Source organism: Podarcis liolepis (genome assembly GCF_965112155.1).
Source record: "Podarcis liolepis genome assembly, chromosome: 14".
Taxonomy (NCBI): Eukaryota; Metazoa; Chordata; class Lepidosauria; order Squamata; family Lacertidae; genus Podarcis; species Podarcis liolepis.
In genome coordinates this window covers 19,108,554-19,135,333 of record NC_139569.1, presented here as the reverse complement: position 1 = coordinate 19,135,333, position 26,780 = coordinate 19,108,554, and the positions used below count along the sequence as shown (strand labels likewise).

At 45.9% G+C, this 26,780-nt stretch overlaps 2 protein-coding genes across 10 annotated transcripts in view; one reads left to right on the top strand and one right to left on the bottom strand.

Moving 5' to 3' along the window:
• ANKS3 (ankyrin repeat and sterile alpha motif domain containing 3) overlaps positions 1-8,853 on the top strand; it is a 33,318-nt gene extending 24,465 nt beyond the window's left edge. The window contains exons 17-18 of one of the 2 annotated variants that reach the window (XR_014518834.1): positions 7,786-7,909; positions 8,446-8,853. The gene's annotated coding sequence lies outside the window, so the exon portion shown is untranslated. Of the gene's footprint in view, positions 1-7,785 lie in introns of both variants that reach the window. The other variant, XM_083473670.1, reaches the window with a different exon arrangement.
• Positions 1,283-26,571, bottom strand: LOC310692666 (glucagon receptor-like). Of its 8 annotated transcripts, XM_083473760.1 has the most exons (14): positions 26,320-26,571; positions 19,117-19,249; positions 16,651-16,747; positions 12,692-12,799; positions 10,806-10,927; positions 10,414-10,520; positions 9,219-9,375; positions 7,028-7,187; positions 5,988-6,048; positions 5,661-5,730; positions 5,066-5,154; positions 4,833-4,971; positions 4,540-4,581; positions 1,283-4,027 (listed from the first exon to the last, which is right to left on the bottom strand). In XM_083473760.1, the coding sequence occupies exons 2-14, from the start codon at positions 19,189-19,191 to the stop codon at positions 3,956-3,958; spliced, it is 1,299 nt and encodes a 432-aa protein (XP_083329886.1). In that variant the 5' UTR covers positions 19,192-19,249; positions 26,320-26,571; the 3' UTR covers positions 1,283-3,955. The 8 variants fall into 8 exon arrangements, 7 of the variants coding, with proteins under 7 accessions (XP_083329886.1, XP_083329884.1, XP_083329885.1 ...); XM_083473758.1 differs by having other exon boundaries at positions 10,414-10,927; XM_083473759.1 differs by lacking the exons at positions 1,283-4,027; positions 4,540-4,581 and having other exon boundaries at positions 4,612-4,971.
• Between the last annotated feature and the right edge of the window lie 209 nt (positions 26,572-26,780).

Here is a 26,780-nt window from a genome sequence, read left to right as displayed (position 1 = left end):
CACAGGCACCCGAGGGGAGGTTAGATTCTCTTGAGTTTTCTGACCGTGAGCTTAGCCTACAGGCACCTCTACAGTCTGACAATGATAATTTACAACCTGAAACTAGTAGTTCACTGAGTCCCATTAAGTCTGAGGAGTCTGACTCTCCTTCCGGACTGAGACGTTCAGATAGAAAGAGGCAGAAACCACAACGTTTCGCAGATGAACATTTTAATACTGTGTATGCCAATAAGGTGGCTTTTGAGCCAAAAAGCTACAATGATGTTAAGAATTTACCTAAGCACCAAGCTGTAAATTGGTATAAAGCTATGAACTCTGAGATAGCTTCTTTAAAAGAGCATAACACTTGGTCTCTCGTACCACAAACCCCAGATATGAGACTTATTGATTCAAAATGGGTTTATAGAGTTAAAATGAATGACAAAAATGAAGTTGTAAGGTACAAGGCAAGACTAGTTGCTAGGGTCTTTCAACAAATTCCAGGTGAAGATTATGATTTGTGCTATTCACCAAGTGTAAAATATGAAACAGTTAAGCTTTTGTCAAAAGATGCATCACAATGTGGAAAAGCCCACTATGCAATGTTTCTCTGCTCTTAAGAGAGTGGTAATGTACCTTAAACATACCAAACATTATAGGTTGCAGTTTACAAGAAGTACTTCCAAAGGTTACACATGAAAAACATGTACAAAGTATGCTTTATGTTATTGTTCCACAATGATGAACCGCAGGGGAAATGTTGAATGGTTTCTTTAAATGTAAAGGTTCATCATTGTTCCACTCCATGTGTATGTCTTTAAGGGGCCAGAGCAAGGGCCAGAGCAAGATAACGAGACCCAGCTTTACAGCTGTGTAACATAGCAGGTGCTGCTGAGTTGTATTTGATTAAGGTGTGTCAGCATTTGGGTAGAGTATATAAGGAGCAGCATCTAGCTCTCCCATTACCCTGGGGGATGGGTTGGTGGTTGGGTCTGGTTTGTTGATGTATTTAGTGTTAATGGAGTTTTTGTTTTTCTTATTAAAACCTTTAAGTTATTTTTGAGTCCTCCCTTTTTAATGCATGGTCTCCCCAGCAAGCTCTCTGCAGCGTCACTATACTGCAAAAAGCCAACAGTAACAAATACAGATTACACTCTATATTGGCTGTTTCCTGGTGAAATGGCTTGCTCTGGTGTTGTGCAAGAATTAGAGAATCCCCCCCCCCCCAAAAATAATCCTATGACACAACTGCATTTGGAGGTGGTCACACAGAATGGCAACCAACATGAATGTACTTCAGTAATGAAGAAGGCGTTCAAAGTTTTATTAGCTTGAAAAACTCTTGGAGTGTTTACAGAAGCCTGCAATGAAGGGACTGGTGTTGGATGGGAGTCCTCTATTCCATCTTACTTACAGTTGCTCTGCATCGTGTACCCTTTACCTCCCAGAAAGGAAGAACCTGCCGAGAAAATGGAAGTTCTACAGCAAGTTCTAGAAGATGCTAAACTTGTGGTGGGGAATAGCTGTGCTTTAGAATCCCTTTGAGCCTCCAGACCTGCAATCCTTCAAATCTTCCACTGCAGCTGTGCAGGGATTAGGTCACAGCAAGATGAACCTGCCTGTGTCTTCTTTGACGCAACCCTGACGTCCAAGTCATCCAGCTCTTCTCCGCTGTGCTTCCTTCTCCTCCCCCTGCCCCCAAGGGGCATCCCTTTTGCTGGAAATAATTGGCACTGTTTTGAAACATGCGTAGAACAGTTGTCTGTGTGAAACTATCCTTCCCCTTGAGTGTTACATTTAAAAGAAGTGGCCTACTCTTAGCAGGCGCAGAACAGATGGGATTCATTTGGTCCTCCAGAAGTTGCTGGACTACAACACCCATCACCCCTGCCCTGCTTACTGGGGCTGATGGGAGTTGTAGTTTAGTAGCACCTGGAGGCTCAAAGGTTTGCTACTCCTGCTGCAGAGCAAGCATTCTCCAAAATGCCAAGAGCTGGGTCACCTGCATTCCCCCACCCCCTGCAATAAAACTAAAGGGACACTTGACTTAAATGTTTTGTAGCACTGCCCATTCCAGAACAGGCATCTTTTTTGCCACCTCCAAGGTAGCTCAATTCATACAGCCTCCAGACATCCCCTTCCTGCTTTCTTCCAGGCTGTTTTTTTCCATAGCAATGACTTCTGCAAGTTGCTCGGCATAGTAAATTAGCTGTGTGCAGCAATCCTTATTCTTCCCTGGAGAAGGAGGGGCTACTGTAGCGCCTGCACCCCTCAAAGTTATTTGCAGCCAGAGAGAAAGGCCAGTGCTGCAGAGGGAGGGGGCAGTAGCTTCAATTCAATAAGGCACAATTCAGCCCCTCCTCTCAGAGCATGTTCCTATGCCCTCAAAGTTTTTCCCTTCAAAACCCTCCATGGCCTTACACTTCCCTCTATGTGCTTTATTTCTTGGCACATTCCTTCGTGTGACCTTTGACCTCGACCTTACCTCTCTACCCAAAATTACAGCCTTTTCCCTTTAGTGGGAGAGAGGCATTTCCAGGCAACCTCCCTTAGGAGAGTCATCATTTCCTCCTCCTCCCACCACCAGTCACTGCCCTGTAACAAAGCCAACTTGAAATAATTGCATATTCTTCCCATGCCTCTAAATTCTCCCTTTCCCGTGTTGTTCCCTTGCATCTGCGTTGCACGTCAGCCCCCTGAAGCCATGGACCTGTTATTTGCAAAGTGACATATATGGATAGATGGTGGTATATGAAGAATGGTCATCGTCCCGCACGCACTGGGCAGCCAAAGAAAACCTTCAGAGCTGCCCAAAGGGGAAAAGAGGCAGTAGTTGTTTGAAATGCAAAGTGTGTCCACTGCTGGTTGCGTGAAGCCCGAGAAGGTCAGGGTGTGCAGGGAAAGTACTCTGAGTTCTCCCAATGTTAACAGGGCGCCTTGCAAAGTGATGCATCAGAAGCTTGTGCTTTTTAATGAGCACAGGGACCTCATGCAGAAGCTGAGCGAAGCACAATCCTCTTGACTCCCCAGAAGTGTCCTCTTTGGAGCCAAACCACTGGGCTCAGCCATAGCTGAGGGGAGCGTTGCAGAGTTCCCACACTGAGTCAAGCTGGCCAATGCCTGGGCTACAGAGCTATGACGTCCCCTGAAGGAGTCCTCAATGGGTTTCTTGTTCAGGCATCTTCAGAAACAAAACTGAAGAGGGATCTCAGTGCCTGTGTCTGCAAGGCTATCTTGATCTTGGCCTAGAAGCCTGTAGCCTTCATAGTTGAGAGAGGAGGACTTCTTTTCTCTGGTACAGAATATACCTCTATGAAAAGCTTGAAGGTAGATAGCAGATGCTGAGCAATGGGAACAGGTGGTAGAGGACAGTATTAAGGCCCTTGGTGATCTCCTAGGATGGACTGCCATCCTACCAAAGCTGAATCCTGAGTTGGTTTTGAGACGTGGAACACAGGAAGCTCCCTTATCCCAAGTCAAACCATGTCTTCATCTGGTATTGCCTACTCTGGCTGGGCAGTGGCTCTCCCAAGATTTCCAATGGGGTCTCATCCTGCCCTATCTGGAGATCCTGGGGATTGAACCTGGACCTTCTCCATTCAAAGCAGATGCTGTACCATAGAGCTAGACACGCACACATCCCTCTCTAATTCCTGGAGCTTCAGGATTCCTTCTGCAGCGTTATGCACACCCTCCATCAGACTCTTTGGCACTTCCTAATGCCCTTTCATGGCTGGTTTATCATCATCTGGGTGCTGTAAGCCAGCAATGTCAATTTCTATGTTTTGCCCAACTGGTAGAAATAACTTCTGCCCCCTTTTTCAGAACGTTGCCTGTGGTCCTCCAACAAAGCTGTGACCATCACCACCACCATTGCCCCAAGCACTCTGTGGCCATCTGAGAATGCCAGGTGCAGCATCATAGGACAGAGCATCAATCGCTGTCTTAAGGAGCTCTTGGCGTCCCCAATTTCCTCTTACTGGGTGCAGCAGAGGGCAGGGTGGTCCAGTTTCCAAAGCTGCCACCTCTTCTTCATTTCGGATTTCACCTGGATGAAAAGAAAGCATAAGAACAGCCTCCTGAATCAGGCCAGATATACAACTGAGAAACTAAGCAAAAACCTTCTAAAACGGAATAAAATATTCCCAAAACAGTAACAATTAAAAACATCTAAAAGCTGTTTCAGTTAAAAGCAACTGTGATTCAAAACATCCTTCCATCCAGTGATCTTGGGGTTGCCAGAATCAGTATTCTTCAGCCACCAAGTATGCTTGAGTAAACAGGAATGTTTTCAAATTCCTTCCGGAAAGCTAATAATGATGGGAGTCAAGCACACCTCACCAGGGAGGGCATTTCACAACCAGGGAACCACCACCAAAAAGGCCCAGTCAGCACCAACCAGACATCTCTTGGTGATGTCAGCAGCAACAAGTCCTCATCTGCCAATCAGAGGCTCCAATAGGTAAGACTGATCAGGGATTAGTATGAGCTGTATAAGATTGCATGCCCAAGAATGACTGGATCATCTCAGCCAGGGTGGGTGGTGGGGACATTGCTTACCTCCTTATTTGCAAAGCAATACAAGACAGCAACCAGGAATCCCTGCAGTAGATGAGAGAGAGAGAAGGAAGCATGAGTTTGCAATAGCAAACAGAAACCTGTTGGAAAACAGGGCCAAAGCCTGATGGCTTTTGCCAGACAATTTAGTTCTGCACACTACTGCCACATACATTCTCCAACAAACTTTCCCCTTTAGGGTGGAAGTGGGGAATGGGGGTGGTGGTGGTCAGGAAACAAGTAAGCAACCATGTCAGAAAAAGCAGGTGATCCAAGCCAGGTGCTCCCAAACTCACCTGAAAGGAGTTGAGGAAGAGAGTGAAGAAGACTTTGATGTAGCGCAGCACTCCTGTAGTTTGCTCGTCTGTGACAAAAATGAAGACTACTTCATGGATCCCAAAGAGAGGGACAAGGGTGAGGGTGGCTTTGGCCAGCCTGGAAGGGACAACACCAAGCAGGAGATGAAACTTAAGTTCCTGAGTTCAGGACTCAGGCTTTTCTTTGGGGTTTACCCGGCGGACAAACTCACCGCAGTTTGTAGTCTGCATAGCCCTTCTGATTGGCTCGCAGCTTGGCCAGGATCACTTTGAGGATCTGCATGAAGATCAGCAGGTTGATCTGGGAAGACACAGTGGTGAGTTAATCAAAGCTTGGAAGCAACAAGCCCCTTGCTCACAAAAAGATGCTAGCAAGAAGATACGACATTGCAACTGGGAAGACTGTGCCATGTTCTTTCTTCCCCCTGTAGATTTTAGGGAAGAGCCATAGCTCAGGGGGTAGAGCATCTGCTTTGCATGCAGAAGGTCCCAGGTTCAATCCCTGACATCACTAGGAGAGACGCCAGCCTGAAACCTTGGGAGAGTTGCTGCCAGTCAGAGTAGACAGTACTGAGCTAGTCTGACTTGGTATAAGGCAGCTTCCTGTGTAGCATTTGAATGGGGGGTGAGAGGCGCAACATATTGCCAAGCTACACTGCTTTGACACGGCTGGCAAAGGTGTTGCTCTTCCTGAGTACCAAAAGCTAGCCAGACTCCTTACCACCACCACCACCACCAGAAAGGCACTGTCCTCCCCCTCTCGCCCCATCTCAAGCTAGGCAAGAGGAACAAGGGGGAGGCACTTACCACAGAGGCTAGCAAAATAGGGATGCGAATAATCCACCAGTAATTCATGTTCTCGTTCAATGCCCAGCACCTGCAGCACAAAACAGGGAGGAGATCAGCATCATTCCAGAGGGGTTAATGGAACAGGCAGGAAAACAGCTCTGTGGGAAAGATGGCAAGCAGGGCTGCTCCATCAGCTCCACTGAGAAGCCACAGAAGACTGTGGGAGACATGTCACCTTGCTCAGTTATTGACCTGCATCTTTTCCCCCCTGTTTGACTGTATAACATAAAATCCCTCCCCGTGCCAATCAGCCCAAATTCCCCATCCCAGTACCACCACACTCACTCTGCATTCTCCTTCAGGTACTTGGCAGCCATCCACGGCACCACAAAAGCCACAGGGGTTCCTGCAAGTCACACAGCAAAAGCTCTGGAAAAAACCAAACACTCACTGGAAGTCGAGAAGCAAGCTAGGTCCAACCCACTGCATTTATGGGTTAAAAGGCACTGTCTCCACCCCCATGGTTCTGCCCGGACACTGAGGTCCAGGGCCGAGGGCCTTTTGGCAGTTCCCTCTCTGCGAGAAGCCAAGTTAAAGGGAACCAGGCAGAGAGCCTTCTTGGTAGTGGCACCTGCCCTGTGCAACGCCCTCCCACCAGATGTCAAAGTGAACAACTACCAGACTTTTAGAAGACATCTGAAGGCAGCCCTGTTTAGGGAAGCTTTGAATGTTTAATAGACTACTGTATTTTAATATTCTGTTGGAAGCCGCCCAGAGTGGCTGGGGAAACCCAGCCAGATGGGCGGGGTACAAAATAATAATAATAATAATAAAATAATAATAATAATAATAATAATAATAATAATAATATCCCTTATTCAGCATCCCAAATCAAGCACCGTACATCAAGGGGTTTTCAGCCCAGCAAAGGTTCATCAATAGCCAAGATGCTGAGCTTCCTATTCCCTACCTTGACTCAGCCGTTGAGCCCAAATGGGCAAATTGCCCAGGTAATGCAATTTCTGCAGCTGGAGTTCCAAAATTAACACTGTGTATAAAATAGTGTCCTTTGCTTAAGTTCAATTCTCAAGATTCGGAATTGTCCCCTCCCCCCAAAAAATCACAATGGATGAAAAGAAGATAGATTGAAGCTGGGGGTAAGAACTGTAGACTGTTCCCAGTGGGACTGGTAGGGCAAAAGGCAGGGAGCCCAACAGTAGGGGGAACCAGATCCCATGGTAGGGAGAGCCAACTAATGCTAGCTTTGAGCAAGATTATAGGTCCTGGGCGGCTTTTCCTTAAAATAAAACGAAGTGTGCTTAACAATGTATTGTATGCACTGGCCCCAGTATTAGCAAGTGCTTCCCAGCCCAATTCTTCCTTACCCCAGCCCAAGTACAGGTACAGAGTGTAGTAATTCTTCTCTGAAAACACAGCTCCAATCAGAAGCTTGTACAGGTAGACCGCCTCCGCAAGAAACCAATAATGATTGGCCAGAATACAGTACTGCATCACGACTTGAGCCACTCGACAACCAATCGCAGCCTAGAATAAGAGAGCCAATCAGTGTCTAATAAGAACACTTTCCAGCACTTATGAAAAACATGGAAATAATACAGTAATACACATATTGTTGGCATTTCAATCATCATCGTTATTCCAGTTATTTTTGTCATTTTAATTTTTGCTGTTCTTGTTTCAATGATTTTTATACCAGTTTACAGCTTGGTTTTTAAAAAAAATAAAATTAAGTTTTCAAAAGACACATCAATAAAAATTAGAACCATTTAAAGCAGCTACTTAAAAAGCCAACAAGGAAGGGGGCTTAACTCAGCAGCAACAGAACATCTGCCTTGCATTCAGAAGGTCCAGGTTCAATTTCTGTCATCTCCAGGAAGGGCTAGGAGGGTCCCCTGGCTGAGAGTGCTGGAGAAGGGCTGCCTGTCAGTGTACACAATACTGAGCTAGATGGACCAATAGTCTGACTCAGTATCACATGGCTTCCTATGTTGTTGGACTAGAATATCCATCATCATTGATCAATGGCCCTGCAGGGGCTGGTGGGAGTTTCAGCCTCACTGTCCAGCTACTATCTTAAGTGGGGCACGGTTAAAAAAGATGGGGCTTCATTTTTTTTCCCCAGCACCCCAAGCACTTTACATGAAGAGGTTTTCAGCAAAGGTTCCCAAGATGCTGAGCTCCATGCTGTCTTCCCTGACTGGAGGAAGAGGAGAGGACAGAGGGTGAAGAAAGAGCTGTGAGTGGAGGTGGCGACCTTCTTCCCATCCTTTGGACCTCCTGGGAAACTCAGCAAACCTGCTGTACCTGGAACTGGGTGTGGAGAGTACAGCTGAACGGGACACAGCTTTGGGTACCCTGTAGAAGCAACATGCCAAGCCCATAAAAGGCAAGTCTAGAGTGAGAGACTAGGGTGCTGTTTCCAGGAGTCTTCTCATTGGGAGACTTTTGTGGGTGAGCTGAGAGTTTGTTTGAACCCTTCATGGGAACCCGGAAGCTGAACAGGAGGGTTTGTCAGAAGGAAAATGAATTGATTATGATTTTTATACATTATCAACTTTGGATTAATGCAACATTTTTATATGTAACTGTGCATTTTTTTTGTAATATTTTGTTTTGAGTTGTCTGTTACAGTTTTTTTGTACACCACTCAGAGATATTTTTAATAAATGAATTAGGGGGAAAAACCCAGAGTCCTTTTTGTTGGGGATAATTCAGATGAAAATTCCCAAGTGTCAAGAAAGGTTATTTATGTATGCCACTAATGCAGCTCGTGTTTTGTTAGCCCAAAAATGGAAAATGAGCGAAGTCCCAACTAAAGAAGAATGGCAACTTAAACTGATGGAATATGCTCAGCTTGCAGACCTAACATATAGAATAAGAGAACAAGAAGTACATACGTTTAAAGAAGAATGGAAAATGTTTATTGAATATATGGAGGGAAATTGTGTATATTTGAAAACGTGGACAGTGTTAAGATAAATTCAACAGTGTAAATAAATTTTGATGGATGTAGTAATGGAATACTGAATGGTTTAGTTTATATAAAATATGCAGGGATTTATGTTATGCAAAATGAACCATGGAAAGAGAAGAAGGGGAGTTATTGGTATTTTAAGGTTGTTTAAATGAATATTCTAAAATGTAAAACAGAAATGTTAATAAAAAATATAGGGGGAAAAGAAAAAAGAAATCAAATACAGTGGTACCTCGGGTTACAGACACTTCAGGCTACAGACACGTCAGGTTACGGACTCTGCTAAACCAGAAATAGTACCTCAGGTTAAGAACTTTGCTTCAGGATGAGAACAGAAATTGTGCAGCGGCAGCGGGAGGCCCCATTAGCTAAAGTAGTGCTTCAGGTTAAGAACAGTTTCAGGTTAAGAACAGACCTCCAGAACAAATTAAGTTCTTAACCTGAGGTACCACTGTAATCAAATCAAACGTTAAGCCCAAATGAGCAAATTGCTCAGGAGATGCAAAATCTGCCATTGGAATTGAGTGCAATAGTGCTGGTTTCTTCAGGTTCATGCGACAGTCTGCGGGAATCATACTTGCCTCATGGCTCAGCAAGGCCTCCCAGTCGGACACCTGGAACGTCTCCCTTCTCCACATCTGCTCCAGCAATGCATCCTTCACGATCACAGAGATGGCCCGTAGCCCGAAGGAGGCGAAGAGGTTTGCGTGGATGTAGTTCCGGGTGCAGCGAAGCTTCCTGGGGGGTGAAAAGGACATTGCACTGGGTACCCAATGTGGGCAAGGTGGGATGCTGTCCACTTGCTGGTGACCCAGTAGCTCCGCACCACTCTATAATTGCTTTAAAAACACAAGCCTTCCAATGAAGCTGGTGTAAAACCTATTGACGGTCAGAGCAGCTCAGGAGTGGAACCAATTGCCTAGAGGGGTGGTGGGCCCTCCCTTGCTGGAGATCGTCATGCAGGGGTTCAACTCAACCCAGGCTGCCAAAGAAGATCCCTGCCCAAAGCAAGACTTGTAAGCTCCTGATCAGAAACTCCCTGGCGCATCCAATCCCAGCAGGTCCCTGTTGAACCTAATATGGCTCGTGGGCCAGAGGTTCCCCCATGCCTTGGTGTTGACAGTATCAAGCTGCATGGACCAGTGGTCTGTCTCAATGCAAAATGCTTCCTACATATCTTAGTCATAGGCTAGATCAGTGGTCAGAAACCTTTTTCAGCTGTGGGCCGGTCCACCGTCCCTCAGACCATGTGGTGGGCCAGACTATATTTTGGAAGGGAAAAATGAACAAATTCCTATGCCCCACAAATAACCCAGAGATGCATTTTAAATAAAAGGACACATTCTACTCATGTAAAAACATCAGGGAGGCCCCACAAATAAACCAGAGATGCATTTTAAATACAAGGACACATTCTATTCATGTAAAAACATGCCGATTCATGGACTGTCTGTGGGCCGGATTTAGAAGGCAATTGGGCCACATCCGGCCCACAGGCCTTATGTTGCCTACCCCTGGGCTAGATGGACCCAGTAGAAAAGCAGCTTCCTGTGATCACAGACATTGCTGGACACAGTCCTGTGTATGTTGAAGGGGTCGCCATGTGCCTATCCAAAATTATAGCAGCCAAATGCTGTGGATTTCTCTTCTCTCTCTCTTCCTTGCACACCTCCTGAACCTGTACAGAACAGACTGCACACTTGAGAGAGAAAGTGAGAGGCAAAGGCATCCATCACCATCCCACAGGGTCTTTCGCTCTGAGCCAGGATGCAGTACCTGAAGACTGTAAGGATGAGCAGAGCCAAGACCAGGGCCAGCAGAGAGAGGGAGTAGCCCACGGTGTAGAGGACCTTGAAGCTGACCATCAGGCGGTAGGATGATTCCTGTACAGGAAAGGAGGCCCCATCAGACAAGCCAAGGCAGCCCATTTCCACTCTTTTCCGGACGCATCCAGCCCATTGGGGAAGATGCAACTGGGAGCATCGGAGGGCAGGGACAGTGGCGCCATCAGGGTAGGCCTTTGGGGCAGAGATCCAGGCCCCATTCAGCAGAACAAGCAGGAAGGCCCTCAAACACTGCCAGCTAGGCTTGCCATGTTTAGAAGCAAATGACATGTCATTATGAGCTTCACGGAGGGCCAGCAAATCCCAGCAGGCTCCCCTTCTCACCTCTCCAGTGTTGCCATCCACCTCTTCCTTGCACTGGGAATGGTCCCTCCAGAGCTCTGTTCCGTTCAGCATCGCCCAGTGGCCATCAGGCCCACACTTGCGACTCACCGTACCATGTTTAACTGCGAGTAAAAAAAGGGCCAGACATTGTCAGGCTGACATGTTTGGAAATGTCAACGCTTAGCATCACTGTGCAGAACATACATCCACTGAAAGCAAGACTTGCTGGCATGAGCTAAGCTGCAAAACAACATCAAACCTAACATTATGTAACATACATTCAACAAACACACAAAACGTAACCGGCTATGCACAGCCGGTTATGTTTTGTGTGTTTGTTGAAGGCAATAGGGCCAAGCAGTAGGACCCAGAGGGAGAGCTGGGCTCCAACCACCCCAGCACAGTGAGTCAGGCACTATCATTTATATATTGAGAGGTCACAGGGCTACTGTCAAAAAGGACAGTCCAGTGTCAGAGCTCCCCTTGTGCATTTTGTAACATCTAGTTCAACTTATCACGGCCTAGGACCCTCGTACCTACGGGACTGCCTCTCCCGGTATGCCCCACAGAGAGCCTCAAGGTCCATAAATAGCAACACCCTAGTGGTCCCGGGCCCTAAGGACGTTAGATTGGCTTCAACCAGAGCCAGGGCCTTTTCAACTCTGGCTCCGGCCTGGTGGAACGCTCTGCCTCATGAAACCAGGGGCCTGCAGGATATGATTTCTTTCCGCAGGGCCTGTAAGACAGAGTTGTTCCACCTGGCCTTTGGCTTGGAGCCAATTTGATTCCCTCCCCCTCTTTCTTTTTCCTTTTTCCTTTCTCCTCCTGTGATGAGGCTGCATTTTAATATTTTAATGTTTCAATATTTTAATTGTATTTTAATCTTGTTTTTAAGTTGTATTCATTCAACTTGTTTTTATTATTGCTTGTTAGCCGCCCTGAGCCCGGCCTTAGCTGGGGAGGGCGGGGTATAAATAAAAATTATTATTATTATTATTATTATTATTATTATTATTATTATTATCTGGTCCTGACAGTGTGGCTGTTTCTCTACTCCATTATCACTAGCAGTTGTTGGTGTGGGTGGAGAAAAAACCTAATATTATTCATTCATTCATTCATTCATTCATTCATTCATTCATACCCTGTCTATCTGGCTGTGTTTCTTCCCCAGCCACTGTAGGTGGCTTCCAGCAAAATATTAAAATACAATACTTCATCAAATATTAAAAGCTTCCCTAAACAGGGCTGCCTTCAGATTATGGTGATGTCAGGATGCAGGACAAGTTGTAACTAGCCATTACAAAGGTGAAAATGAGAACCCCAGCAATGTTTTCAACAGCAGCAGGATGCTACAAAATGGGTTTAATCTGAAACATCAGCACCAAGGACAGCGACTCTTCCCAATTTCCTGCTTGATTTACAGTTGATGCAAAATGATGCCTGCTTTGATTTATGGAACAAAGAGGCAACCTTGCGTCATCCAAACATTCTGGGACACAACTCCTATAATCTCTGACTGTGGACATTGGGCTGATTAAAGCTATAGACCAGAACATCTTAAGGGCCCCTGATTTATTGGTTGGTGTCCTGTGGAGGTAAAAGACAGTGCAAACTTAGCCAACAGGAGTCAAGAATATGGCTTAGTCAACAAGGCAAAGTTGACCTAGTCAACAGGATTTGAGAAGTTGGATAGAAGAAAGAGAAAATAGGGATTTGCAGGACAAGTTGAGAAATCCCAGCATGGAGACCTGCACACATTTTTGGGGAGATGGCAGAGAATGTTGTAGATGGAGTGTAAAATAATTTTAGTGAATCTAAGCCTCAAGCTCCCTGGAATGCCTTGCAGATACTCTCCAAAAGAACCCACCAAGAAATAGCCTTACCTTTCTCATACCAGGGCAAATAAAAAGGGCAGGAGACATTGACGATGGTCCCAGGACTCCCATCTGGCCAGCATGCATACATGTCAAATGTCCGATTGCAAAACAGCCCTGAAAGAGGCAAAAGCAAGTCTGGTTGGGAAGGACAGAACATAGAAGGGGGCCCAATATATTCAGCACAGCATCCCAGAACACAATGTAAAATGCCTTCCGCATCTTCAGTATATCTGTGGCTGTCACTTCTGAGTTAACTCAGCAAAGAGAACTGGTCCTGGGACAACCCCAGTTTGACCCTTGCCCAAGCCTCCTTAGGCTTTTCTAGACCAATTCTCAGCCACAATCTCCACTGACAACATGGAGTTCCATTGTACATAACACAACTTGTACATCATTCTCCTGAAGCTAAAGGACCCATTGTGTTTTTTCAGTGTTCCTAAGTCCCTAAATTTGTTTTTTTTAAAATAATATTTATTAAAGTTTCACAAACAATAAAAAGTTTCAAAATTTAAACATAAGAAAACAATGATAGAAAAATACAAAAAACAAAACACATAAAAAATGCACAAGAAAAAACAGTTAATACAAGAAAAAACAGTTAACAAAAGAAGAGAAGAGGAAAAAGGAAAAAAGACACCAAAAAGCAAAACAGAAAATAGATTGGTGTTTTCATGTCTTGTACTTCATTCACTAGTTTCTTGACCTCCTCACACCTCCCTTTTTGTATTCCAGTTCAGATATTTAATTCAGCAAGTCCTTACCCTCTAACATTTATCCTTACTCAAGATGTTAATCTATTATGCATATAAATTTTCCAATTGTCAATCCTTATTTACATATTCTTAAACGTCTTTTTACCAATACCCCTTATTTTCCATCAGACATCATTTTAACATTCCTTAATTTTACAATATTTCTGCAAGTAGTCTTTAAATTTCTTCCAATCTTCTTCCACCGACTCTTCTCCCTGGTCACGGACTCTGCCAGTCATTTCTGCCAATTCCATATAGTCCGTCACTTTCATCTGCCATTCTTCCAGTGTGGGTAAATCCTGTGTCTTCCAATACTTTGCAATCAGTAATCTTGCTGCTGTTGTTGCATACATAAAGAAAGTTCTATCCTTCTTTGGCACCAATTGGCCGACTATGCCCAGGAGAAAGGCCTCTGGTTTCTTCAGGAAGGTCCTAAGTCCCTAAATTTGGAGTATGCAGAACGACTCCTTGGTGTTCTTCCTTGGTGCCTTCTCCACAGTGACCCTGGGAGCCAATCCTCCGACACTGACTCACCTCCTTTAAATCGGATTGGCTGCAATCAGCACAAAGGGTCAGAAGACACCTTCTCATTGGCTAAAAAGCTCCCCTTTCATGCTGTTTGTGTGGCTCTGGGACTCTAGAGACAGTGACCTTGCTGCAGAGATCATAACAGGTCTTTGACATCCCCCTTCCCTTCCCATAGTCCATGGCCACTACACCTCTGACTCTAACACCAACAATATTCACTGGGCCATCAGCATTCAGGATCCCCCCCCCCCATAAATATGTTTTTGTCTTACTGCCTGAGCCTCTTGGTACCTCCTTTTCATGTGTGGATAGGGCCATTCTGGCTATGCAAGAATCCTCATTCGGAGAATGAGTTTGAAGTTCATATACAGCACACTGTCTCCAAACTAACAGCAACTGATGGACCTATTCCAGTTTGCGGATTTGTCTAACCCTCTTTCAAAGCCATTTCAGTGTGGCAGTCCCCACCTGTCACAGCTGCAAGTCCCACAAATTAAGTGTTAACGCAACTCAGCAAAAGCATTTGCACACCCATTTTTCAGAAATCAGATCGTAAGCGCATAGCCCTGCAAAATGTAAAGGGGAGGAAAGAGGCAAGTGCCACTCCCTCGAGGTAGCTTTCTTAACGTTACATGAAATCAGCACATTTTAATTCTATATATTGCTGCTCCTTAAAAAAAAATGGGTGGGGTGGGGGTGGAAGTAAAGTATTTAATACATTTACTCCCTCTCCCCATTCTTAAACAATACTTAGCTGGTGGTTTGAATGGTTCCATCCTGTGAAATCATCCCCCTCTTCACAGGAAGGCAACTCAGCAGGCCCCTTCCACTCCTTTTGGATGAGAGCCTTAATAGAAATTGGTTCACTCTGCAAAAATCAGCTTCCCAGCAGGAGCAACATCTATAAAAGCAGTTAAATAGAATCTCCAGACCTCTTCCCCACATACACACACCCTCACCCTTGCTGTAATCAAAATCAGGGTGCTTAAAGGATGAATCTGTTCTTCAGCGGGCTTTTGACTTTGCATTTAGCATTGCAAGGAAGGTGCCTGCTGGGAACTGGGGTGCGGGGTGTGTGTGTGTGGAGCTTCACTGGATTCCTTATATTGAGAGAACAAGAATCCACCCTGAGCACTGCACTTAGGTAAGTCCCTTTCTTTTGCTAGAATAAAAATATCCTGTCCATTTTCACTGCTTTGAGTGAAAATGGGCACCCCTTCTGGGACTGACATCCCAGGAATTCCTATGGGATGTTTGGAGACTCTTTTGTCCATTGCAGACTAGAGTATTAGGTTGGAGTTATAACTGACTGATGGAGGGAGGTATAGACAGAGAGAGATAGAGCGCGCAGGAAGGTGGGAGAGAAATACAAAGCTTGCTAGGGCAGGAAACAGTTCATGTGCCACCTTTATAGCAGGTGCCCAGTTAAAATAATTTGCAGCACATCTACTTAGAAGTCAGTCCCACCCATTTCAATGGACCTCACTGCTAGGCAAGGGTGTGTATAGAATTGCAGCTATGCTGTGCAATTCCATGCATGTTTACTCGGAAGTAAGACTTGGTATGTTCAATGGCACCCATGGTAATGCAGACGTTAAGCTGCAATCCTATACACTTACCTGGGATTGTCCCATTGAACTCCAAGGGACTTACTTCTGAGTAGGCATGTATAGGGCTGTATAGTTAGCCTCTTTGGCAGGCCTGCCTGTGATTGGAGGAAAGAAAAGAGAGGGGGAGAAAGTAGGTGGCCCCAACCAATCAGTGCAGGGAAAATGCATCTCAAGGTATACCTGATATGAACCAATGTCATATTTAGCAACAACAACAAAAAATGATATGAAATATTTGTACCATAAACTGGCTAATAAATTAGTGCATAAGGTATAAATAATAGGTGTCTCCAAAGAAACTGTGAATTTGAATATCATTTTTCACCCAGTGGTGGTCAGGTAAAGCCCACTCAAGAGTCCCTGTTTTATTCACGATTTATTCACCATTCACCATTTTTGCTGCATTTTCTAGTGCATTTCTTCTATCATGCAACTTGAAGAGGATAAAGCCATAGTTCAGTGGTAGAGCATTTGACTTGCATGCAGAAGGTCCCAGGTTCAATCCCCAACAACTCCAGATACAGCAGTGAATGTCATCTTATCTGAAGACCGGGAGAGCTGTAGACAAATACTGAACGAGATGGACCAATGTGTCTGACTTCATACAAGGTGATGATGCCCTGTGATCCTTAGAGGCCCCTTTGAAGGCTCAAATGGGGTTTAAGGCAGTCTCATTGACCTCACTTCAGCAAGGCGGCTGAGTCTCCTGCCTTCAGACCACGTGCAGGAATAGTAGAAGCCTATCACTTTTCAGGATTTCCTCTTCTGCACCATTCTTCTCTAGTCCAATCCCTTAGCAACGTAGGAATCTTTTTCCCAACATGGGGCTCAAGCCCATGGCCGTGAGATTAAGAGTCTAATGCTCTACCAACTGAGCTATCCACAGGCTCTGGGCTTCTGTAGGAGGAAGGTGGAGTATCTAAGAACAAGTATTGCTCTAATATTTTTATGCAAACTGCTTTGTGAGGTTTGCCTGAGAAGCAATATGCAAATATCTAAAATAAATAAAGAGATGGAGATTTTTCCTTGCGAAATTGCCACTTTAAAATCAGCCACAAAGAAAATGGCTCCTTACCTGAAGGGTAAGGATCACTTGCTATCTTCTTCAAGCACTCATCTTTATACCTCATCCATTGTTCAAATGTCTTCTCCAGAACTTTTGGGCTGCAGCCCTGCAAAAATAAAACACTCTGCTGAGATTCAGGGCAAAGGCACTGCTAAAGGCCACCTTTACTCCTAGGCGGATAGCATGAGAATGGCCCAGGACAGCATAGCACCTCCTCCATGGGGCCACCATAGTCCATCTGCACCTGCTGACTGAACACCATGAGGGCTAGAAGCCTGCAGTTTTGCATTAGACAAAAGTCTCAGAAAGCTGCACTGTGCACTCAGTACCACACTGTGCTCTCTACTGGCGTGAGTGAACTCACAGCATTGCAAGGGAGGGTCAGGAGTCCAAAATCCATTCACTGGACCTCTTGCACTGCTGCTTTTTGGTGGTCCTGCACGATGCACCATTTCCCTCTTATCTACGCCTTATATCCAGGGGAAGGGAGGCATGTTCCCACCCTGCAACTGGAAATATCTCCCAAGAGAGATACACTACTGTGTTTTCTGCTAGGTACTCAGCAGGGTTGCCAGTACTTAGTCTAGAATTGCAAGACCTTTGCCTCTTTGGACCTCTAGGAAAAGAGGTAAAATCTCAGAGAAAGGGAACTGAAATATACTCAGAGTCGAGTGCGAATTTCATGCTCTTTATTCAGCTCATAGTAGCAATGAATGAATCTTTCCCCAAAACGTCTAGCTATATATATATTATTCACACAATGGGCCCCGCGTGATTGGCTAATTCTGGGCTGCTCCTGCAGGCCAATCAGGTTGCTGATTCACTTCATCCAGGAGCCTGATTGGCTGCTCCTGCAGGCCAATCAGGTTGCTGATTCACTTCCACCTGGAGCTGGATTGGGTGGCTCCTGCGGACCAATCAGACTGTTGCATTCTGAATCCTATTGTTCTAGGATTCAGCTCAGTACATAACAGGAACAGAATTAAGGGGACAACCTAAGGGACTCTTGAGACCACGTGTTTGCTGCGCATCCGTCCTAATTTGCTAACACAGAGGTTAAATGGCATTTGGTCTTTGTTGAGCCTTCTTTCTTATTTGTTTGTGTGGAGGTTACATGCCACTGAGCATTCATCCCGACTTACGTGCTTATTACACATTTTCCTGTCAGTCTTTTGTCCATCCCATAATTTTGAATGCATTTGCTCACCACGAAAAATCCATTCTTTTTCTTTAGGTGGATAAAACATTTTTGAAGCACATGCCTTCCCCCCAAAAGAATCTGGGAAGCTGTAGTTTGTTAAGGATGCTGAAAGTTTTTATGAGACTCCTTAACAAACTTCAGCTCCCAATATTTGTTGGGAGTGAGGGGGACACTATAACTATTACAGTAGTATGAAAGTGCTTCATATGTTTGGTTTTGGATTTGATATCCCGCTTTATCACTACCTGAAGGAGTCTCAAAGCAGCTAACATTCTCCTTTCCCTTCCTCCCCCACAACAAACACTCTGTGAGGTGAGTGGGGCTGAGAGACTTCAGAGAAGGGTGACTAGCCCAAGGTCACCCAGTCAAAGCTGTCAACGTTTCCCTTTTTTAAAGGGAAATTCCCGTATTCCGAATAGGATTCCTCGCAAGAATAAGGAAAAGTTGACAACTATGCACCCAGCTGCTGCATGTAGAGGAGCGGAGACTCGAACCCAGTTCCCCAGATTACGAGACTACTGCTCTTAACCACTACACCACACTGGCTCTCCATCATGTGTATGGTGCAAATGTGACCAGCTTGTTCTCTGTTCCTCGATATAGAGCAGGACTAGAGACAGCAGGTCGAAATGGCACTAAATGATATTTTGGCTAAGTATGAAAAGAAGCTTGCTAACAGCAAGGGCTGCTCAGCAGTGGAGCAGAGTTCCTTGGGAAGGCCGTGAGCTCTTCTTGGCTGGAGTATTGAGAAGCTGACTGGCCATTTGTTCAGGCTGCTGTGTTTGCAGATTCCTGCACTGAGCAGGAGGTTGGATGAGACGACTGCCAATGTTCCTCCTGATGCTGAGGCTCAACAAACTGCCCACAGTCTTCATTCATATTTTTGCAATAATGAGGACTAGAAACTTGGCTCTTTTACCACAACCTCCAAGGACCACAAGCAGAGCCTGTACCTACTAGGTGCCATCCTCTGCCACTATGAGACTTTAGCACCCAGCCTCCATGCTTATCAGCCTAGATAGCTCAGATGATTAGAGCGTGGTGCTGATAACACCAAGGTTGCAGGTTCGATCTCCGTATGGGATGGCTGCATATTCCTTAGGGTCCCTTCCAACTCTACAATTCTATGATTCTATGATGTTAGGAGACTGCCAAACCTAACCCACATCACCTGGCTTTGAGCAGGAAGACACTGTCCATGAGACAAAAGGTACCCTCCAACATCAAGGCCTGCGTGAGTAAAGACGATGAGCTGGCTGGCTTGAAACTCTTACCTCCAGAAAGATCAGGCTCATCCAAGGGAGGCAAATCAATTTAGTCATGGACCAAGGAGAATGTGCATCCCTCATAGTTAGCTTTGCTCCTTGGCATGGGGATCACAGCCGAAATATGGTCCCTTCAAAGCCCCTGAGAGAAAGAGAGAAGAACGTGGCAGGAAAACAGGTTTAGAGACACTTTTGGAGAACTTTTTTCTAGGATATTCCAGACAGTCAACAAAGATGGATGAACTATCCTGTCTCAAAGAATGCTACGGAAACACTTGCCTCTTCCCATTACTATTTCCCTGCTGAATGAAACTTCTTTCCTTTTATGTAACCACAACATTATTGATATAACTAAACATGAAGGGGGGAAATAGATCCAGACAGAAAAACAAGAAGTTTTGACGACAGCAAACAGCAGGCACCAAACCTAAGTACCTAATTAAATCATTACTATTATTATTATTATTATTATTATTATTATTATTATTATTATTACACTATACCTGGAGGTCTCACTTTTTTGTATTTGATTTTCAGCTCAAAGATCCTTGGATCTAACATCTGCTCAAGGATAGCTACAGATGGAAAGCCCCACTTCCTCTACAGGGAGAGATGGGTCTGACTGTGTGTGTATGAGCGCTGAGATTCTGCCCAAGTGTGGAAAAAGAGCAGGCGAAATGAGCCAGCAGCAGACTGGTGGGTATGGAGTGGCAAGCTTCATGTTCCTTATTTTTCTGTCCCATTTGGGGGCTGGGAATCTCTGGGCTTCTGTATCTGGCCCATGGGATTCTCCCCAGGCCCTGCAGTACACCCACTTTAAGTGGATTTGCCTGGGTGGAATGTGTTCTAAACTATGATGGCGCATCTTGCTTGCCTGGACAGATGGAGGATAAAGGGGGGGTGCAAACCTCTGTTTTTTTGCATGGCTGGAATGCAACCAATGGTAAAATGGTAAGTCACGCCTGTTGCTCCACCCACTTTTTGCCTCCAGCCCCGCCCACCACTGGCATGTGGCCCTGGGGAAGCTTGCCTGGCAGGGAATGTGGACCTTGGACCAGAAAAGGTTCCCCACCCTGCATTAATTAATTTTATAATGAATGATTTTAGAATGTTGTTTGTGCTGTACTTTTGTACTGTTTTATTGTTGTTAGCCACCCTGAGCCCGGCTTCGGCTGGGGAGGGCGGGATATAAATAAAATTTTTTATTATTACTATTATTATTATTATTATTATTATTATTATTATTATTATTTACACAATCCTACTCCCTCTCTCTCTAATGCTTTATTGGTTTCAAAACTGCGTAACAGAAATAATAGATTATAACAACAAAATAAAGATAAACATTCATTCGTTCTTTGATTGCTGCTTGTTTTGTACCTCATTCTATACTTCAATTTAACATGACCTCCGATCTTCCCATTATGTTCCCGAGTTAGATTCCTTGGATACACATTTGACTTTATTTTCTCCCTATTATATAACTTGTTTTTGGTTTTTCCAAAACTGTCCTATTCACACGCAGAAACTCAGTCGATACCTGCCAATGGATTGATATTTTGACAATGTTCTTTTACATAGACTCTCTCTATATATCTGGTGAATTTTTCATCTGTAACATCTCATAGCCTTGCTGATATTCTCAAAAATTGTGCATACTCCCTTAATGATTTTGCCAGTCTGATTTGGATGGGATAGTTTCTCCCTTCCAACCTTTTGCAATTAAAATTCTGGCAGCAACTGTAACATACGTAAAGATTCTCTTGAACTTTTTGGGAATTTCATTACCCATAATTCCTAGCAGGAAGGCTTCAGGTTTTGGGGGGGAAAGAGCATTTAAACATTTTCTTAAATTCATTGTAAATCATTTCCCAAAATGTCTGACAATCCTACCCTATCTCGATTTCTTCTCTGTTCAGTGGTCAGGGATCAAACAATCCACATACCATGCATGACTCCTGTATCCAGCACTTTAGGGCGCCAGGTAAAGATGCTTTTGTTCACCCAGGTGTGTAGCTTTTACTTGGGACCATATGTTATGATGCTACCCTAGCCTGTATTGGTGTCCATCTTTCTAGATATAGGGTAGCATCTATCCTTTCTATGCTATTGCAGGATGAGCACTTTCAGCCAATAACACACTTCTAACTTTTCGATGTATTTTAAATTGCATATTGTGTTTACCTTTATAATCGTAAGTCACTATGAGACATTTTATGCCAGGCATAGGCAAACTCAGCCCTCCAGGTGTTTTGGAACTACAGTTCCCATCATCTCTGACCACTGGTCCTGTTAGCTAGGGATCATGGGAGTTGTAGTCCCAAAGCATCTGGAGGGCCGAGTTTGCCTATGCCTGTTTTATGCAGTAATCCACAAATAGCTGCAATAAATAATCATTTGCTCTTATGACCTGTCGACTAAGGCTGTGCACACGCTCTTGTTTGCTCAGTATCCTGTGCCAGGATCTCACCACCAGATTGGAAAGCGGCTCACACACCAAGTTAGCTATAATCCATACCTATCCTGTCATTTCTTAGGGAGGGAAAACGCATCTTGATGAGTTTCCCCTGAAACCATCTTTAATCCGAATTGAAGGGAAGTAATGACCACGCTGCATTTTAAGCCGTTCATGTGCACACAGCCCAAAGTCATCCAGGTGGTTTGCAAACACATTAAAAATAGGATTTGAATATGAAAATTAAACGTGATACAAAACAACTACATACAATGCAAACCGGCACAGAGATGCCTAAAAGGTAACATCAAAACAAGCCTCCAGAAATTGGAAATTGCTGGATTAAAGGAAAGGAGTGAAAAAGCACTTGCAGCCCCAACACAGAAGCAAAGATCTTGTCTTGATGGGTATCTTATCTCTGGCTCCAGTGTCACTTGCGCAGCACAAACCGAAGTTATCGCCTGCTGGAATCTCATGAAGCATTACATAAAAACTAATCCCTCGGGAGAGGCATAATCGCGTAACAGCACCACATAGGCTGATTTGCATCTGCAGCTCAACAGATACTGACCTGCTAGGAGAATGTCAGTAGTTCACACGCAGCAGCGAGAGCAGCCTGAGCTGGAGGATGCTCTGAGTGGCATTCCAAGCATGTGCTCAGATGATCCCAGTCAGGACTGGCCTCCATCTGTTTACTCATATGATAGAAATAGCAGAAACTGCACTGGCCACAGCTGCAGGACATGCTGGCGTGTACCAAGCAGGCTACACAGGTACAAAAGACGTCTGCCATCTACCTTCTGCCAAGTCAGACTCTTGCTCCATCTAGATTAGTATCAGATGGATACTCCTGGGTTTAAGACTGGGGTCTCTTTTGGCTCCAATAGGGATTGAACCTGGGACCTTCTGGAGGCAGAGCAGATGCTCTAAGCCCAGTGCCCTGCATTTTCTCCCAGTCAAGTTTCCCTCTTACTGGAACCACACACATCCTGCTGCTACAACTGCTCCTTTCAGAAAAAAAATAAAGAAATCTCAAGTTCTAAAGAGTGAATGAACCATGTGAATGGAAGCCAGTTCTCCAGAAACAAGCAGTGGTCCCCAATTCATTCATGGCTGGTTCCGCCTCTAGATCGTAAGGAAAATAAAAGGGAGAAAATACTGCAGAGCAGGAGATGGGAACCTGCAGTACTGCAGTATTACTAGACTATGGGCACATCTGCACGACACATTTAAAGCACGTGGCTTATTCTTAAATAATAAAAATAACAATGAGAACTTTTGATTGTTAAGGGTACTTGGAATTGTACCTATGTGAGGGGTTAGCTACAGTTCCCAGCAGTCGAGGCCAGGCCGTTTGAGGGGCTGGGGCACTGCCAGTTTAATATCCTTCTTCCCTCCTGTTCAGTTTCTTATTTATTTCTTTTTAAAGCATTTTCATCCTGCTCTTTGGCTAAAGAAAGGCTCCCAGAGCCACAGCTTCAGTTATCATTAATAAGAAGGTTCCTGTGGCATAACCAGTCTAATTAATACCCAAAGGGGTTAATACCATAGAGTAAGCTGTCCTGCCAGGCTTAGCTATGTCACTTCTCCTACCTCGGGAGGAAATAGGTAATCAAACCTATTGTCCCCACACACCCTGTAGTCTACCTGGGAAGCTCAGCATGAGAACAGGAGCTTTTCTCAAGAAGCTGAGAGATACCGATGGATTGTGGCTAACATCGTGCATCCTTGGCTCCCAACTGGGAGCATGTTGGGGCCAGCATAACTGCTAATGCGTGCACAAGCCTTGTAGTCAAAGCACCCCCAAAGATGCCATTGTCAAGATGCTGGAGTTTGAACCTTTGGCATGGCAAATGTGGGGGCTCTTCACGTACCTGGCATCTGCCCTGCCAGCAAAACCATCCCTGGACTTGCAGCCACGGGTGACCTAAGAACAAACTGAAAGAGCATCAGCACAAAGCCGTACTTGTCCCAGGTTCCTGGAAATGGAACTCCATTGCAGTGGCATTCCACGAAGAAATGGCCTGGGGCTGATCTGCATGTCGGAAACGTTTAACGAGGCTGCAAGCGTAATAGAAATGTACCTCTGTTAGAGTTAAACAAAGCATCAACAAGGAAAGAGGCAGGGGAACCAGTTTCTTCTCTCTTCCTTAAGAAGTGGAGGTTCTTCCCCACAAATATGGGTAGAGAGAAAGAGAGAAAGGAGTGTGTGGTTGCCATGCACCAGAGGCATAGTATTTCGGGAGGGGCGTGGGCAGTGCTCCCCATCCACTCCTTTCTGACCACTCTTTCTCAGGATCTGACAACTCAACAGTTCTTAGGAACAGGGCATCTGTTGATGTAAACCTGAGCTAGTGGAACCTGTGGTCCAGCAGATGTTGGAGTACAACTCCCATCATCCCTGATCCCTGCAACCTCTGGAAGGTACCCTGCTTCCCCATCCCTGACACAAAATAGTCAGGGATAGCCATATGTGTTAAGTGTGCCTGCCAAACACAGTACGGTGTAGTGGTTAGAGGGTTGGGCTAGGATCCAGGAGACCAGGGTTCATATCTCCACTCAGCCATGAAGCTCACGGGATGATCTTGGGCCAGCTGCTATCTTTCAGCCTAAACTACCTCACAGGGTTGTTGTGAAGATAAAATGGGAAGAGAAGAATGTATGCCATCTTGAGCTCCTTGAAGGAAAGGTGAGATATAGGAATAATAATAATAATAATAATAATAATAATAATAATAATAATAATAATTTTTGAAAAGGCTGCTTGCTTCCAAAAGACATGGGCACATAACCCAGCAAAAATTATCATGTCTAAACTGCAATCCCTTTCCCATTTACTTGGGAGTTAAGCCTGAGTGAACCTGGTGGGGCTTGCTTCTGAATAAACATAGAATCATAGAATGGTAGAGATGGAAGGGACCACGAGGGTCATCTAGTCCAACCCCCTGCAATGCAGGAATCTGTCACCCAACATGAGGCTCAAACCCACAACCCTGAGATTAAGAGTCTCATGCTCTACAAACTGAGCTATCCCTCAGTGAAGAGGCTCACACTGTAAAACCCATGACAAACAGTTTGATCCTATGCAGGCTTACTCACAAGGAAATATCACAAAGTTTAATGAGATTTTGTTGTTTACAGCAGGGGTGTGGAACCTGTGGCCTTGCAGATGCTGCTGGACTCAAACTCCCACAGGGCTTGGCCAACAACATCTGGAGAGTTCCTCATCCCTGGTCTACAGGACCACAGCCTACATCCTCTACCATTGCTTTCAGCAGGATTTGCAGTGCACACCTAGGCACGTATACACCGAATTAATTTACCCAGGACTTACACCCTGGTTAATATGCTTAGGACTGCCACCCAAGTCAGGGAATGTGCTCAATAGCAATTAAATTAATGCTACTGCGATCGATATTACTAAGTATGCAACATCTGTGTGCCATTGGGTAGCACAACCACAAGGAAGCTGCACATACAGACTCTCAAAACTAACATAATTCTGCCTGGAATGGATGGTGTGATAAATTCCAAAATCTTTTGTCAAATGCCAGGCGTGAGGGAGCAGCTGCCTGTGGCACCTTGAAGGCCGACTGTAGCTCCCCCGTCGAGCATCTGCTCTGCATGCAGGAGGTCCTGGGTTCGGATCCCCAGCATCTCTCGGTTAGGGCTGGGGAGTCCTGAAACTCTGGAGGCTGCTGCTGCCAATCAGTGTAGGCATCACTGAGTTAAATGGACCGGCTCAGTCTAAGGCAGCTTCCTAGATTCCTCAAACCAGCGTCGAGCTTTTCCTGTCTGCTCCATCCGCAGCAAACTCTGATCCACGATGGTCGAGGCGCCACTCGCAACTTACGGAGGAGGCTGCAGTACTCTGCTCACGTGGATGCAAGCCCTATTGAGCAGCATAGGGCTTGCTTCTGAGTAAACATGTAGGCTTGCGCGATAGGAGCACCCTCCCCACCCACGAAATTGATAATCAGTACAACTGGGGAGTCGGGTGACATTCACCCCTGGCAGTGGCGTAGCGTGGGTTGTCACCACCCGGGGCAAGGCAAGTAATTTGCGCCCCCTAACCCGTGGATTTGCGCCCCCTAACCCTAACCCCCAGATGTTGCGCCCGGTGCGGCCGGCCCCCCCCCCTGCACCCCCCACGCTACGCCACTGACCCCTGGTGCAAGGAGATGGACGTTCAACACACACACACACAGCCTCCGGTCCCCTTCCACGGTCCTTCCAGCCACAATCGTGTGAAGACGACCACGTTTCGAGGCTGGGGAGCCCTCCCCTCGCTCAACATTAACTCCTGAGCACCCGAGAGGTGGTCTTCCTCCTGTCTTTTAGGATCTACGGGCGGCACGGCGGGGGGACGGACGGACGACACACAGATAAATAAGGGGAACCTACATGCCTTCTCCCCAACCCCCACGACAAGTCTCTTACCCGGCCCCCACATCTCATCTTTTTCTCTTAGAAATCTCATCGACGGATCAAAACTCTTCTCTTTAAACAAAACGCCCCGTGCCTCTCTCTGTGCTTTGTAACGCCGAGCCTACCTCTCAGGGTTGTTGTGGGCAGGAAACGGGGACGGGGGGGGTCAAACCTTGCGCGCGCCCTTAAGCTCCCGGGGCGCAAGCGGGGAGAGAGAACTCATCCATCGAGGAATACAGAGAAATCCTTCGCAACCCCCTTCTCCGCCGCCTCTTTCTCTCTCCCGGCTTGCGAAGCAGGCACACCCCTCCGTCGGATGCGCGCCTCACCTGGCCGGGCGACTTCTTCTCCGCGTTTGCTCGGAGCCTCTTTCTCCTTCGCCGCCGCCGCTGGATCCAGGCAGGCGGGCGCTCCCTCCAGGCTCCCGCAGCCCGATGGAGAGGCTGGACTTGGATTTGACTTCCTCGCTCCGACGGAGCGGTAGCTGCTGCCGCTGCTGCTGCTCTGGACGCCGCCTGCTCCTCTCCGGCGCGCTTCTGCGTCCCGTCCCCTCGACGGAGGAGCCTCGCCTCGTCTCTCCCAGCCAGACTCCTCCCTCTCCGCCGCTCGTGGCTCCCCGGACGGAGTGGAGAGAAAGTGTCAATGGAATGGAGAGGGAGGAGTATTTCTGTAAAGCCCCCAACTCCCACCCCCGCCCTCTTTCGTGCTGCCAGAGTGGTGGAGACGAGAGGCCAAGGAGGGGGCAGACCAGCCCCATGGCTATACCTCTGCACCGGACCGGTGGAGATCG